Source organism: Strongylocentrotus purpuratus, unplaced genomic scaffold, assembly GCF_000002235.5.
Source record: "Strongylocentrotus purpuratus isolate Spur 01 unplaced genomic scaffold, Spur_5.0 spur5_scaffold_13, whole genome shotgun sequence".
Taxonomy (NCBI): Eukaryota; Metazoa; Echinodermata; class Echinoidea; order Camarodonta; family Strongylocentrotidae; genus Strongylocentrotus; species Strongylocentrotus purpuratus.
In genome coordinates, this window is record NW_022145598.1 from 21,704,503 (window position 1) to 21,721,626 (window position 17,124).

The 17,124-nt window shown below is 37.8% G+C and overlaps 1 protein-coding gene across 3 annotated transcripts in view; it reads right to left on the minus strand.

Annotated features, from left to right (window-relative positions):
- LOC577341 overlaps positions 1–17,124 on the minus strand; it is a 30,555-nt gene that overhangs the window by 8,717 nt on the left and 4,714 nt on the right. Inside the window, exon 1 of one of the 3 annotated variants that reach the window (XM_794861.5) lies at positions 5,199–6,428. The exons of 1 other annotated variant lie outside the window; for it this stretch is intronic. In XM_794861.5, coding sequence (XP_799954.3) covers positions 5,199–5,320 — 122 coding nt within the window. In that variant the 5' untranslated portion in view covers positions 5,321–6,428. Of the gene's footprint in view, positions 1–448; positions 1,346–5,198; positions 6,429–17,124 lie in introns of those variants that run through there. One more of the 3 variants, XM_003727632.3, reaches the window with a different exon arrangement.

Consider the following 17,124-nt stretch of genomic DNA (forward strand, 5'->3'; position numbering starts at 1 on the left):
ATATTTGACTCCGTACTTCGGTCTAATGAAGACGGTCGCAAACTACATGTATCCCGCTAGTTGGGAAATAGTGGGATATTTTGCAAACTAGACCGAGATATCTTGGGATATTATCCCGACCAACTATCCAGCTAATTTGCTACTTCGGTCTAATGAAGACGCAAATAGCTGGATAGTTTGCGATCGGGATAGTTCAAATTGCTGGATATTTGGCAATCTCGAGATAGTGAAGACGGGCCTAATGGGATGTTGGTGATCTTGTACAGTATGTACTTATGGCGGTTTCATGAAACACTGCCCTGGGGGTTAGGGAGAGAAGCATGCACAGTAAAACGGTCTATTGTCGGATGAGAGCATGAAGGTTCGTCACTCTGTGCAGTAACGCCCTTTTGGCTCAAAGCAGACAAGCTCTTGCACAAAGACCTTTCTCCCCTGTGTTAATACCAACCTCTTGTTTCCCTTTGTCCATCTTTTATCTTTACCGAGCGCCTCCCTGTACTGGTTATCAAGGACGTCCAGATACCATTTCTGATTTAGAATTGGCAGTTTAAGAGTCATGGCGACTAGCGTACTCGGCATCCTTCCTATACATTAGCTACGTGTACGGAAATTAAGAGCAACTGAATCCGACTCCTAAAGAAATGCCGCTGAAAGATGGGACCACTGTCTCAAGACTTTAGGTGAAATACGGCATCAATTCCTCGTGGAGAATTGGCAGGTTTAAGTTCATTACAGAAAGGTTAATACTCAAAGTCCTTCCTTACTACTGTACTTGTACACAAGTGAAGAGCAACTGAATCAGACTCCTAAGAAATGGTTGTAGACTGTCAAATGGATAGGACTTTCATAGAGCTTCAGCGTAGCTAATACATTGTTGAGATAAAATCCTACATTTCTTGATGATAGTTGGTAATTTTCACAGCTCACACTCGATACACTGGTATTAAAGCAACTTAATCAGACTCAAAGAAACAGTTTGACTGTCGAATCATTACCGCGACAGATGGACAAGGCATCTCTAAGAGTTTTTATCAAGTTATTTCTCGCATTATCCTGACAGATTTACAAGTAAGGTAGAGTTCAGATACCAACAACTCAAGTCGCAGCAATGTTTGGCCGTGTTGAAGTGTTTAATCTTAAGGAGGGGTATTTGCTCTAGGTGTTCTTGCTTTGGATTGGGGCATCTCCACTGTCCCCTGAAAGCATCTTGAATATGAGTTTAACATGGAGCTCAGCATTCTGATCCAAACTCAAGTTTGTGCAAACAGTCAAGATTCAGAAGAACTCACGATTGCTCTCTATTAACTACACGTTTTTACACCTGTACTTGTACAGTACACACTGTTAAAATGGTAACAGTTGCATATCCGCTAATGATGAAACAGCAAAAGCTCATTCAGTTTATATCAATCATTGAGTTGCACATCACTGTGAAGATGCACAATATGAGATGATCTATAACGTATCCTTGTTTATTCATCACCATCCGCTTGTGTGACTTCTAAAAACCTATCACTCATCTTCTGTATTAACCCTTAAGATGCCATTCCTTTCATCAATTAACACAGGTTTCCAATGATCGTCTCAAGCTTGGTATTCAAGAGGTTAAAAACGGACAAGTGCAGTGCTCAGGACCGATCATCATGAAGCCATTAGAAACACATCCATCTCCATCGACACCGGCTCCGTATGTTGCAACGCAGTCAATAATACCATGTTATTTGTCAGCGATTGAAGAGCTTCTATTCACAATGAAAGTGATCAATAATGGACAATGATGTTTTGCTAACGGGAAAAAAGAGACACCGTTACAGATACACCGACTCTGTATCCATGTATCTTCACGAAGGAAGCAGCAAAAATGCAACGAAACACAGAGCGTCGCTCTTGTTAATGCTTCTAGCTCATACAGTATTCATGACATATCACTGCCAAGATGGATAGATGCTGGGCATTATATCGCACCCTCCTTTTAATAATAGAAACATCACCCTCCTATGCGTACTAATTCTGGACCCTCGTTATCTCCGCAAGCTTTTTTCTCCCTTCTTTTGCCCTTTTGTGCTTTTACGGTTTTAACCCTCATCATTGATGAGGCCTTTGTATCAAATAGATTATTCTCTTTCCGGGCCACTTGTCTTCTGTCGGGAAGCCATCTACATGCTTTTCAATTATTCATGCAACACAGATCTACAAATAGGAAAGGTATACAAATGGATACGTACAGATGGATACAATGGAGAGGTAGCATCATGAATATTCAGTAGCTTCATTGGCAACATGACTGTTCCATTACGGCTACAGGGGAGTGGAGGGTAACAATGAGACACTTTTCATTCTCATAAGTGTAAATGTAAATAATAATAATAATAAATTTAATTTATATAGCGCTAAATACAAATGTCTCTAAGCGCTTTACAAAATGTCTTAAAGAATAAAGGAACAGCGCAAACAATTCCAAAATGGAAAGAATCTTTTTTTTTTCTTGTTATATAAATCTCTAGTAGATTGAGAGTTACATGTAGAAAGCAGGTGTAGAAAAACAAATATTTGTCGTCATTACACCCCCCCCCCCCCTCCTTTCCACTCTCTCTCTCTCTCTCTCTTTCTCTCTCTTCCTCTCTGATCCCCCCTCTCTTATTCCCTCTCTAATTCATTTTACTCCCCCTCCAATCCTCACCAAGAGTTCAAAGAACACTGTATTTCTTCTCCTCTGTAAAATGATTTTTATGACACTTACAAATCTATCTGATTTGTTATATTGTAAACACAACACTTTTCGCTACAACTGAGGGGGTGTCCCTTCACTTGGGCTTTCCAACTATAACAAGAGAGGGCACTGCACCAAAATCACTAATAATACATTTTCCTTGGGGGGGGGGGGGGATAATAACAGATGGTGTCAGTTTCAGAGCTGCATGTACATTTGTGTTTTATTGGGTACCAAAAATACACCAATTATGGCTTGTGATCTCAATGGTATCAACTTCTTAGAACCATATTGCATACAAAACTTTAAGGAAAATCCATGGTAGGTTTGGAGGTTGGTTATGCATAATGCAAATTTTATTGATTTATTAATAAATAAACAGATGTTAACCAATTGTCCTGAACATAAACAAGGGTACCGGTATATATCGGTACTTTGTAAACCTGAATTAACAACAATTGTATAGTAACAAATGAAATCAATGTACCAACAGTTCAAATACTTGCAATCATGTCAAATGTTCATTTCTCAATGTTGTGCATACTCTCTCAAACACCTGCCCACAATACAGATTAGCACTATGTACAATGAGGCATACCTTTACAAAAGACTCTTAATGATCTACTTAGAACTAAACAAGTCTTTAACCTGATAACAAGGATTCCACCCAGAAGGATGTTATTCAATTACCGGTATGTCAATTCTCTGTGAGAGCCAGTGTCTATAGAGTGGTAAAGTGTGACGTCATCAAAAATTTATTTTGCTCTTGCTCATAACATTAGGAGCCATGAGCAAAATAACAATGAGCTCCTATAAGAAATCTTGTTATTCAGATGGTCACATCTCAGCCAATACTTAACAAATTGGTTTTCGACATTTGGACATTAATGTTGATGCTCTTTCGAAAAAATGAAGAAAAAATTGAGAAATTCTTAAAATAGATTTGTATGATGTCACAACTTCGGTACTCTATTGATTAATCCATTGCCTACTGGAACCCAGTGTCCCCAGTATTAACCCTATGGCAATGAATGAATTCAGTAGTCAACAGGTTACCATGTCAGTATGTAATTCTACAGTGTGTTTGGTAACAGGTGGGAACTTGGGATGCAAATGTAGCTCTGAAAGGGACAGTTATTCGTACTTCAGACCTTTTTGAAGTGTAAATTCTTCTAAATAACAGTTGACTAGTGACTACAGTGACTACAATACATGTACTAAATTCTCTGATCACCAAGTTCCAGAACTTAATGTAGGCAATCGGTTTAATATTAGCCAACAATGTATCCAAGAATTATAATTATTCATAACAAAGTGTCAGCTGAAGGAAAAAATAAAAATAAAACAGTAGCTTAACACTTGAGCCTATCAAGTGAGAAAAGGGACAAAAGAGGCAATGGTATAAGGAGGACGATGAAAGAATGATAGTTGTGACAATTATTCTTCAACAAAAAAATCCCCAAATCACTAAATGGTGTGTTAAAGGTACAGTGTAATACAAAGTTTTGGGAAATTCTGATAATTGGCTGGATAGTGATTCTTTACAATTTTTATATATTTGGATGCCCCTGTGGATGTCTAACAAGCACTATAAAATTTAGCCCCTAATACACTTCTGCTTTCGAGAAAAATGGAATATAAAAAATTACTGGTGCTCCCCGGTAAATTTTGATGAATTTCAAATACCGGAAGTGCCTATACAGCCATACAATGGTAGATGCGACCATGAAAATCTCAAAATATGTAGCCCGGTTGTGATATATAATTTCCAAACAGGAATAGCCAATCGGTCGATTTTAGTTAAGAAACATTGTTTTATGGCTTACCGGTAATTCATATCTTGGCCTTGAGAGGGAGCTATACAACATAAAGAGTTTAGTATTTACAATTTCATAACTTTACACTCGATTTCAACTGCTAAATCGATCACTGAATATTGTAGGATCGCATATATGTTTCCAATAGGTCTATGTTCATTTGAACCAAATTCATGACCCCATACAAAAACTTTGTATCACCGGTACCTTTAAGAAATGAAGGTGTACCTGTTTCTATGGACTATGAATATACAATGACAAATGTAGGGCTCTATGTACAGTATATTATGCATACTTGTATGAGTCATAAAAGTTAAACAGTTTGTGTTTTCTTTTTTTTAACACATCACATTGATGACTGGTCTAGTTGTTGCAACATGTTGTCTATATATAGATGGTACACTATAAGTACATGTAGATGCAGGATGATGAAGATACAACCCTGTACATCAGGCTCACTGCAGACGTACATGTACATGTACATGTATGAACATACTTGGAGAAACTGCAATGTACATGTAGGTGTTTCATCAATATCATGAATGCCTGTTTGATCTCTTTAAGAATAAGAGCTGTTTGGAAGTGTACAGTTATCGTCATAAATAAAAGAAGAAGAAAAATATTATTGAACTCCTGTAATCTACACATTCGTACATTCTCTGATAACTTACCCAATGGTGAGAGCCGGCATGCCGGTGACCACCCTACGACCTCCCTCCATGGTGCAGTATACCTTGTGCGGCGCATTACCGGCACTGAGGGTATCCCGGTGATGGTAGGTCATACGAAACATGATCCCAAGACAGGAGGATTACCAACCGAGTTCAAACAGTGTTACCCAACAGGTAAACAAAGATGTGATAGAGGCACTGATTGGAAATTCAGCAGTGTCTGAACCTCTTTGTTGGTACATGTAATAATGTCTTTATTGGTTGCATTGCTTCTCTGGTATGTTTACACTACTCCAAGTTTATGATTTGAACGTTCAATAATTATATGGATGCTCCTCACACGACTGACAACTTCTACATGATGAGAACCAATCTGGATTCCAAGTTTGTCCAAAGTCAATAATCAATTGAAAAGCGAAGAGTATAGATAGGCCAATTTCTTGGATGAAATGTTGATCGCACAATTCATTATCTGGTTACCCCGACTCAAAATCACATACAGCTTTTAAAAGTGCAGCTCCAATGTACTGTAGCACTAATCTTTGATAAATATTTAATAACCCGTCAGCAAAAACGACATGTATGTCTATTATAGGGAATGACAATTGCACTATCCACATGAAGTTGGGAAGAGAGTCAACACTTACTATGATGTATGCAGACTTTGACTTTAATGACATTCATAACTACCATTCTGTAGATACTATAGCAACAAGATGTCAATTTTTTTCAAATATACTGTCTGTAGCAAGATATATTGCACACACATCAAATGAATAGATGGGCACAAGCCGTTCACTGTCCTCTTACATCAAACTTCATACAAGTTTCTTGCACCAAACCATGTAGAAATCCCAATGTTCACTATCGAAGCATGAAGAAAGGATTATGTGCGATAAGGATGAGCAAGGTAGCCAAAACAATTCGTTTTGATCAGATTCATTCAACCGACATCAGATGCTCTGCTACATACATTATAAGGCTTCTGTGTGGTGCTATACCCAAGCAAAGATCTTATCCAAAGCAGCAAAGTTTGGAAGAGATTGCTCACAAGCCCTTCAGACATATCAATGTCAAAGACTGCATTCTCGAAGACATCCGATGCCAGATCTTCTACAAACTGTAAATGTCTATAGGGGTTTCAGACTCCAGGAATCCAACTCTCGTGACCCGGTGCACTCACCTCACTGCAACCCCTGCACGTACCAAATACCCCACAGGCAAAGCAGAGGTGATCCAAACAAACCCCTTCCCCCGTTATGTACAGAGTTTAGCGAGCTATTATACTCTTAACCCTCTTTCCCTCCGACTCCCCCTAGCTATTGTCTCGTTGATAGAATGGATTCAACTCAAGGGGGGAAACTCTGCCCCCCTGGGTCACACCCTGGTGGGTCGGTTACAAAGGATCACAGGCTTTTCTGTTGGTGATGGGTTGTCAAAGTCTTTTGAAGCCCGATTCCATTGATGAACACCTGAGGTTCACTCGTGGGCAAATTTAACAATGGGTACTGTGATCTGAACAATTAGAATCCTAGTATTTGTTTTACTTTTACCTCTTGTCAGCTAGTTGTTAATGGCATCTAGTTTTCAATTACACTAGAGATACAGAGGGGGAGGTTTCCTAGTAACGATGAGTTAACTAATAATCAATATCATGACGTTGAATAAAACTTATATTTAAAACTAATCTCTTAAATAATGAAACACAAAGCTCTTAAATGAAAGATAATGATTTCAGTTGGAGGGACCATAATACATGTACATGTACAGGATATTTATAGATAAATATATCATGTAATTATCTCTTTTATATTTTCCTGTTTTCACTGCAGTGTAAGTGTGAGGACATACAACTCAAGTCTGAGTCACTAGAACCTAATCATAATCATGATCTTGTTAATCATCTAAATTGTAAAGAAAATACAATAAATAAAAGAAACCTGTGTTTAAAAATATTTAAGAATCCACAATATTTGACAGAAGCCACACAGAATAAAGAACACACAAAGTCTTCATATCACAACTTGTGACCAATATTATTATTAATTTCATCAGGCCCTATTGAGTTAATAACTCGTTACCAATCACAATTAATCATGTCAATTTCTTACGTTGATTCAACTTGATTGTCTTTTACTTTTTGCATAGAATTTCAATCACTTTAGTTATTGAACTACAGTGTATGTGTACATGCATTGGTAAAAAAGAAAAAAAAGAAGAGGGGAGAGGGTGGGGGAAGCTATGCCACCCAACCCAATTTATAGTGCCATTTATGGACCCATTAAAATGATCACAATATTTTCAACTATGTACACTGTACATGTACATGTATGAACATTTTTCATGTCCAAAAACATACAAGTAGCAAATGAAATACATAATCAACGTCAGAAACATTGGACTGAAATTGGTTTTACGATTTCATTTTGCAAATATAAGTGGGTTAATTCATTCATTTTCATTGATCATTTCAGAAGCTCAAAGTTCCTTATATTGATCCAATGTTAGACTGCTCGATGCAAAGTATAATGTCTTATAGAGCAGCTGGCAAACTTGTGCAAATCAATAGCACTAGACGTAATACGGGAAGTTTTCAGAAACTGCAAATAAAACACCTAGAATGTATGTGTATCTTGACAAAAAAAGACAGAGATAGACACAGAGGAGAGAGAGAGAGAGAGAGAAAGAGAGAGAGGGGGAGGGAGAGAGAGAGAGAGGGGGAGGGAGAGAGAGAGAAGGGGGAGGTGAATTAAATTGGAATTGATCAGAGAGAGAGAGAGAGAGAGAGAAAGGGGGAAGGTGAATTAAATTGGAATTGATCTGAGAAAGCCTGAAAAAATTGCTTGAAAGTGCATGTCAAATAAAAAGGTGTCCCTGAACACGAAGACCTTTTGGAACAAGTTATTATTTAAAAGATATAAATTCATCTATTACTAAGCAATAGCAATATGGATCGAAATTGAGTTATTTTTATGGCAACGTCCACCCACTTACATGTATCACTCTGATTTACCTATATGCACCTGCTGGTACACTATCTGAAGGATGTCGGTGAAAAGAGGTTATTTTACACTCTCTCCCCGTCATAATAAATAAGGTGTGTTCTCATTAGCCCGAGATTTGAAAGCAGGCTGCTAGTCATCAGTGTAACAAGGGGTCCTGGGGGGGGGGGGGGGGGGGGGGGGGGGGGGGGGGGGGGGGGGGGGGGGGGGGGTTTCACAAAGATCCTAAGTAGAACTTAACACTAAGTTGGACTTAAAAATTATGGAAAGCCATTGGAGCCTTAAAGTGAAATATATTCAAAAGCAGAAATTCAAGTATTTTAGACTTTTTATAAATTCCACAACCAGAACATGAAATCTCTTTGATGATATAAAATATGAATGATATGAATCAAAACGTTACGGCTTTCCATAATTTTTAAGTCCAACCTAGAGATAACTTTAACTTAGGATCTTTGTGAAACACCCCCTGGGTACACATGCTCCATGATACAGTACCCCCCCCCCCCCCCCCCCCCCCCTTGGAAAAAATTGAGAGTGCATAACTGCATTCTTTTTGCTTGGCCAATCTGTTTTTCAGAAGATTTTTAGTAGGTCCATGGTAGAACCATAATAAGCACTCCACCACAAAAAAACCTTGTCTTTTAGCCCCTGCTTCAACGACCCCCCCCCCCCCCTACCCTGCTTCAACACCCCCCCCCCCCTACCCACACACACATCCCAACAAATTCCTAGCTACTCTGCTCCATCCAGTTATTATGAGTAATATACAGTACTAGCAGGACCCGCGGAAATCCGCGGGATTCTAGAGGGGGGCGGGGGTGTAAATAGATATATAGAGACTGTCTAAATTAAAACCACCGAGAACTTTATTTGCCATTCAGGCCATTAAAAAAATATACATGTTTAGCGTCCCCGCCCGCTTCCTTTTTGGGGGCCACCTCCTATATATATTTTTTTTTTAAACAGCTTCCCCGCCCGCTTCCTTTTTGGGGGCCGCCTATTTTTTTTTTTACATTTTTTGAATTTTTTTTTTTTCTTCATTTTTTGATAGAAAAAAAACAGCGTCCCCCACCCGCTTTCTTTCTGGGGGCCGCCTCTCCTATTTTTTTTTTTTTTTTTAAAGAAAAAAAACATGAAAAGCACTGCTAAAATGTATTTCTGATCTTAAAAAAGAAAAGAAAAAAATTGTCGGCTGCCATCTTGAAAAATAGCCTGAATGTCAGGGAAAATGTACGGAGCAGCCATTTTGAAAGAAAAAAAAAAAAAAAAAAAAAAAAGGGCCTCCTCCTTCCCATTTTTCAGAAAAAACAGGACGCTAAACATGTTTTTTTTTTAAATTTGGCCTTATATAAAAAAATTAAAAAAAACGATCCAACTGTACCGGTATTTATTCTTTAAGCCACTGGAACTGCGTAGAGTTCCGTAGTGTGGCGTACCGACTACGCAGAAATTAGGCTGCGTATTAATGGGAAAATAGTCCCTGCGTAGGTTATGCATAGGCTGGAGTACAGGTTTGCTTATATGGTTGCTTACTGTGTGGAAAGCTTTTACTGCTTTGACGATCTGGCGTAGGGTAGCACAGTGTTGCGTAAAAAGGCGTACTTTCTGCGTCAAGTTTCTACGCTGAAAGTACGCGAAAAAAATTAAACATGTTGACTTGTTTTCGTTCATCTTGCGTACCCCTTTCTGTCCCTCAGCATATACACTACGCAACTCTACGTATTGACCCCACGCCAATTAGTGACCCGCAAGTGTCACAAATAAAGTATTAAAAATATGCTCATCTGACCCTAATTAAACGCCTAAAACCCCCGAGCTTTCGGGGGTTTATGGCCCCTTGAAACCCGTGGACCCCACGCCTATATTGTATATACACTCAACTCGCTGCGATCTGATCTCTCCCCCCCCCCCCCCCCCCCCCCCCCCCAACTTTGAAGAACGTAACCCCCGAGCTTTTGGGGGTTTATGGCCCCTTGAAACAAATATACACTCAACTCAGGGTTTCAGGTTTCCTTCTTCATAATTGTCTATTTAAAAAAAAAAACATTTTTCTAGTTCAATAACTAAGTTTTCATGCATTGATTTGATGCAAGAACTGTAACATAATAGACCCTAGATTGTGATTATTTCTGACCATAAATTTCGATAATTATTTTTCAAAGTAAAATTTTCACAAGAAAATCAGACAGTCGTTTAAAAAACGTAGACATTAGTAATACTTTTACTACTTCTAAGCTCAGGTTTCGTAAATCTATTCACGAAACTATATTGAAATCGCGGCAATAATGATGCAAACCAACAGATAACAATTTCAAAGTGTCAAATCTCTTCGACTCGAGCTCAGCTCAGCTGTACTCACACACATAACACTCCAGCGTAACTCCATGAAGCTCGAACACCGGCGCCGCAGGCCTCGGACGCCTGCGGTGCCTGGTGCCGGTGTTGGAGATTCCTGGAGTTACTGCACTGTGATGTGTGGTGACTGAAGTTAGCTTGCGACTGAATTGTCAGTCCAATGGTTTTCTTGTCAAAACTTTCCTTTAGAAAATGATAATCAAAATTGAGTATACATGGCCGTAATAATCACAAAATAAGCTTTGAGTTCATACCTTCATTCACGAAAACTATATAAAAATCGCGGCAATCATGATGGAAATAGGTCTCTAAGTTTGGACGTCGACGGGAAGCCCCGTGTATCTCTTGTGCAGCTACTACATATGCAAAGCACATCCTAGCTACAACAAAGCACATCCTATAGAAAGATGCTTTACTCTCGGTAATCCCGCCCTTTGCATAGCGCATTTAATACGCAACTTAATGTGAGTGGATAGTCATCGGTCGTGTGTCTACGGATGTAATGTTGAATATCCATGAGGTATCTCTGTCGTCACGCATATCCTGCATTATGCATATCGCGTCTGTTTTCGCCCTGGACGTCGACACGGAGGGGGACCTCGGGCGGAGTATAGCCAATTCCACAGAGTAGACTCTCCCGCAGACGATGGCACCGGGCACGGGTACCCGGAGGGGAGGGTTCAGGAGGAGATAGCCGCACCAACTTGGGTCGGCGATCTCATTAAAAAACAATAGAAAACAAAGGCTCGCCGAGACGTCGCGCCCCCCGCGGAGCCTTAGCGTATTACTTATATAGATACCTCATTTGGGACTAATAGAAACAAGATTTTACACCTTTCTACTGATAAATTAATAAGAATCACTGACTATTCATATTTGTTATGCTTGCATATTTTGGGCCGATGGTAAAACAACCTCATAGACAGTTCTATGAATGAGGATAGCACATGGACATCACTCTCATGTTTCATTGTAATGAGTGACACCCTCTATCAATCCAGTGGGCCTAACAGCTGCCCATCTTTACACGCTGCAGATCTGTACTCATCTGCTTAGCAACTTCAACGTCAAAGAAAACAAATTGGCAACACGTCTTAAGAAGTTGTGCTCATTTCTTTTTCTCAGGTGCAAGAAGGAATGACGGTCGCATCTAGAAGTACATGTAACTCTCATATTTAATTTCAAGAATTGTGATCAAAAGTGTAATAATACACCCCGCTATAATAGACCAGGGACCTGCATGTAGTAGCTGTTACTGTGAACATTGTTCATCCGTTTTATCAACTTCATTCATCAGAACGAACTTGCAATATATATCCAAGATATACTTGTTTTCCGACTTTTTTCTGATTGAGATGATTGATATTTGCATTTTTGCAAGAATGGAATGTTCACAGGACTTTTGTTAATACCTTTAAAAAACATTACATACCAGTATTGTATGTTAGCAAGACTAAAAAATAGCTTGTAAGTCAACATACAGCCAACACCAATAAATGTTCCATAATAAACAAGCAGCAAGAATTTCCTTTGATAACAGTTTCATTTTCCTGGAAAATTGCACACAGATCAAAAAAATAATTACAACACCACGCTACAACGTAATTACTTACAAATCGTCAGAATAAGCTTGTGTACGACCTTTAGAATATCAACAACAAGTTATAAAGTCAATTAATATCTACATACATTTTTTTTAAAATTATTTTAGATCATGATGATACATGTACATTGTATGTGCATGGTGGATATTTAAAAGACAATGGACTTTGTACTTTCCCCCATAATCTATAGGTGGCTGTAATACTGTACCAACGACAAAAATGAATATAAAACATTGTGAGTTCATAGTTGGGCAAATAGGATCAGAGATAGGAAGATTCCTTTTCGTGGAATGATTAATTTCCTTACATTGAACTAAACAAATAATACATAATAGTAATAGGCATTTATGATATATAGCACTGTCTATCTAGAAATTCTATTCCAAGGCGCACTAATTATTACCCCTGCTGTTGCCTAGCAGCGGTCCAGCTTTTCTAGAATTAATTCCTGCCAGGTACCCATTTAGTACACTTACTTCACCTGGGTCGAGTGTGGCAAATGAAGTTTAATGCCTTGCCTAAGGACATTAGTGCCGTGTCAGGGATTGAACCACAACCTTTGGATTTCAAGTCAAGTGCTTGAACCACTTGACTACGACACTACAGTGTGAGTCAAAAAAAAGTTTACACCTAGAAAATTGCTAATTATTAAAAAAAATTATCGATGAACATCAAACTTACATGTCTTATGAAAGAGTGTTTTATCCCAAATCATTTGGTACCATTTTTGTGTGGTATGTGTTCACGCTTGGATGAACGGGAGGCATTATTTGCGAGAGTGCAAAAATCGACTTGCTCCAAAGTTGCCTAAATAATGTTTGAATAAAACAATTGGGAATTTGGTATTAATTCAGTCTTTGCAGATCCAAATAACATCCCTAACAAAATTAATCATGCCACACATATCAAATATCAACAAACATTGGTGCGTTTGTGTGTGGATGTGTGTGACTTTTCCCTTTGCAAAAAACATATCCAATGCATTTCATTTGATATATTCAATCCATTCTCTCACTCCGCTAATCCCAACATAATACATACTGTAGGCATCACTTTGGCGCAAGTCGATCTTTGCACTCTCGCAAACAATGCCACCTGTTCATCCAAGCGTGAACAAATACCACACAAAAATGGTACCAAACGATTTGGGATAAAACACTCTTTCATAAGATGTATAATAATTTACTGTTCATATATTATTTTTTAATAATTAGCAATTTTCTAGGTGTAAACTTTTTTTTGACTCACATGGTATATGAAAGGTCTGCTTACATGTATGTCAGTTTTAATGTTACAATGTACTTGCTAATTAACCCACTTTGTTCATATTTGTTCCTATTCATCCAATATCACAGTATCTTACAGGTACAGTGACATACATGTACCTGTACAAAATGTTCTTCAGAGTAAAATTGCTACTACATGTAGGATATTAAAGCCTATCTGCACTAGTTGGGCCAGGAGGGATTAGACCTCCCCCAATGGTCACTGACAGGTGGTTATCTCATCAAATCAGCTCTCAATTAACATAAGCAAAGGTGGACCACGGGGGACCAATGGTCACTGCTTAGGCATTGTTTGCTATATATAGAGGGCGCAAGTAGCTATAAGTAGTGCAGTGGAGCTTTAACTTACTTGTTACAGCTGAATTCTGCACTTTTAGGCGAGACTAAGAGTAGTGCAGTGGAGCTTTAACTTACTTGTTACAGTTGAATTCTGCACTTTTAGGCGAGACTAAGAGTACCGGTAGTGCAGTGGAGCTTTAACTTACTTGTTACAGTTGAATTCTGCACTTTTAGGCGAGACTACGATGGGCAAGACTGTTGCACTCCTGTCCAGCTTTGTGGGGTTACTGATCTGATTCTTGGTCCGCAAATCCCTGGCGCCAATCGATGAATAGTTGCGGGTAATCGTAATATTGTTCTCCCCGACTGTCACCACGTACCCTTGAATGCCCCACGGGTGGTAGTGGGGTTGCTGCCACTGTGGCCAGAGCGGCGCTGGTGGTTGCTGTGGTGCCTGTTGCTCATGGTTCCAACCATGTTGTAGTTTATGACTGCGACAAGCGACGCCGTTTGAAACTGCTGCTGCAATTTGGGGGTGATACCACAGGCGGCTCAAGGCATCATCGATAAATATCTAAAAGACATTTAAGGACTTAAAAGACTTACTTAGGATTCTTCCATGTGTATCAGTAAAAGAAAAGAAATGGGTGCATTTACTCAAATTTTGAGTCTTATCTTTACTCAAAATGGGCACTTTTTCAAAGGGTTAATATCCCCAAAAAAGTGTTTATAACCTACAAGTTGAATTACTTCCACAAGAATATCTCTTTTGGGCAGGTCCAAGCTATTGTCCCCTCTGGGGGTCAAATTTCATCTTTATATATATTTAACAAACTATACCTCATTTTAAAGCTGAAACTATGAATTTTATGAATCTGATAAAAAAAATTAAAAATTATCAAAATACGAAGAGTGCCAAGGTCGCGAACTTCGATTTTTATCAATTAGCGTGACGTACGGGACATTACATTTTTATTTTTGTATCTCCTTTGAATTATTTGTTTAAAATTAAATATCTCAGGACATGTAGACCATCATGCTAGAAAATAGGAAAAAAATATCAAAACTTTCAAAATTAATTAATTATGCAAATGAGGTAGGTTCCGAAGTGTGATGTCCCATACGTCACAATTTGATCATAATTTGTTTAATTTTAATTATGAAAATAATTTTTTTTTTTAAAGATATTCTAGGAAGTTCTAATTTAGATGAATACCTCACAAAAAATAGGTTTAACAAAAATTACAAAAATTCTGTGTTGATTACATAATCAAATTAAGAAATGTGACGTACGGGACAAGTGTGTGACGTACGGGACAACCCCATACAAAACCAATGCAAGATGTGAAAAAGGAAATGACCAAAAGGAGAATACATACTGTGTAAGGAAACTTGTTGTATACAGGGATATATGAACATTCTAACTGGGTCCCTTCTAGGAATTTACTTGTTTGTACTGAATTTGATGTAATTAGTCTTCAAGCCAGACCCCTGGTATTATCAACTTTGGTATTTTGCCAGTTGATATCCCCAACATTGGCAGGATGCTAAATATGTAAATCATAATAGTGTACTAGTTCCTGGAATGAGTCTAATGAAATTATATGGTAGTAGATGCACCAGAAGCTGGCTTTTACAACTCATAGATGCTGTAGGTTATAATAGCACATGGTATCAAGCTCTCCACATGAGGTTGTTTTAATATTCTATTTAAATGACATATTTAGATGTCATATATGATGGTAAAGGATTACAGCATACACTGTACATGTTATGGAGCCAGCTCAGGAATTCTGATCTCCTAAAAACTACATGTAAATCATAACTTTTAAGAAAGGATAGCCTTTTTGAATATTTCACACTCTCACCCACTTAGGATTTTTATCACTTTTACACCCATGCATTTTTGTTGATTTCACTTTAATCTTTTGAATTTTTTTTCTTATATCTGGTGGTGTTAACAAGATGTCTTTAATCAATACGAAATAAATTCAAGTTTTACATGTATATTTTTGTATCCATCTTTCACAAACATGTAGGCTACATTAATGTACATCAAAATTCTTGAATATCTGACAGCAACATATGTACATGTTCTAATCTGTGATAAAAAGATTTAGAAAAGACAATATGTTCAGCATTATCTTTGAATTCCTTCAAAATTCTATGATATTACTATCAAGTAATTCAAACAAGCTATGAAGAAAAGACTTCATATTTGTAATGTATCTTTGTTCACAAACACTTAGAGCATAACAAATGTTCTTTGACAAAATATGATGTGCCGAGCGTGCCCCTGTGTTTCAAACAAGTTTAAATAAAAGTTTTCAAATTCAAGTTCATCTTCTTCATTAATTATTATCTAAAAACATTTAGCAATGTTGAATGGAATGGATCAAAGAAATAAGAAAAGATTGAAGCATGACTGCACATGATAGATGGGTAAATGGAATAAAAATGGTAATATAGTGTATATGAATGTAAATCAATTTGTTTTCTTTATTAAAGTAATATTTGTATTGATTTACCTCATAAATTATCACAGAGGATATAAGTGATGGTCAGAGGATCTAATTGGGTTCTGAAACACTCTAATTGCCACTGATTTAAGTTAAAATTGTTCACATTTAACAAATTTTGACGAAAATTCTTCATTTCAATGCATTTTCCCATAGGGAAAAGTTGTCCCGTACGTCACGTGTCCCGTACGTCACATACACACATTTTTGTTTTGGTATATTACATAACAACGAAAGGTCAGAAAAATATGGTAATAGTTGTGATTAATGCTTGATTCCATAATGAATTAAGATATCATTACCATAAATCTCATAACTTAATAAATTCAGAGAACTTTTATGATGAACTTATTTTTGAAAAAGTCAGAAATTCTCTGGTCCCGTACGTCACGCAGCACATTAATTACATTAAAAATTAATTTATGAATTGGTGAGAACTAAAACTTTTCACGAATGAACTAGCCCATAAAAGCCACAGACTCATACCAAAAGATAGCCATATAAATAATGTCATCCATTGTTATTTCTTGTTTAAAGTCTCTAAATGTCCCGTACGTCACAAAGCAAATAGCTTGGACCTGCCCTTTTACAAAACTTCATCAATAATTCAGAACTCTCCACTTAGGTTAACCACATGAATGCTACACACATGTACGGTATGTGTAGAGGAATTCAACTAGGTACACATCTGCATACAGTAAACACTCGCAGTCGCAGTACTTGAAAGGATTCTGACATGGCAGCCGTTGCTGCCAATGGCCATTCATACTTTTAAGTTCTAATTAGTTCTTCATACAAGTTACAAATTCTGTAACAAACAAGAAAAGTTATTCCTAACCTATGGGTCTGTCGACCGGACTAGACCATTAAAGGTATTA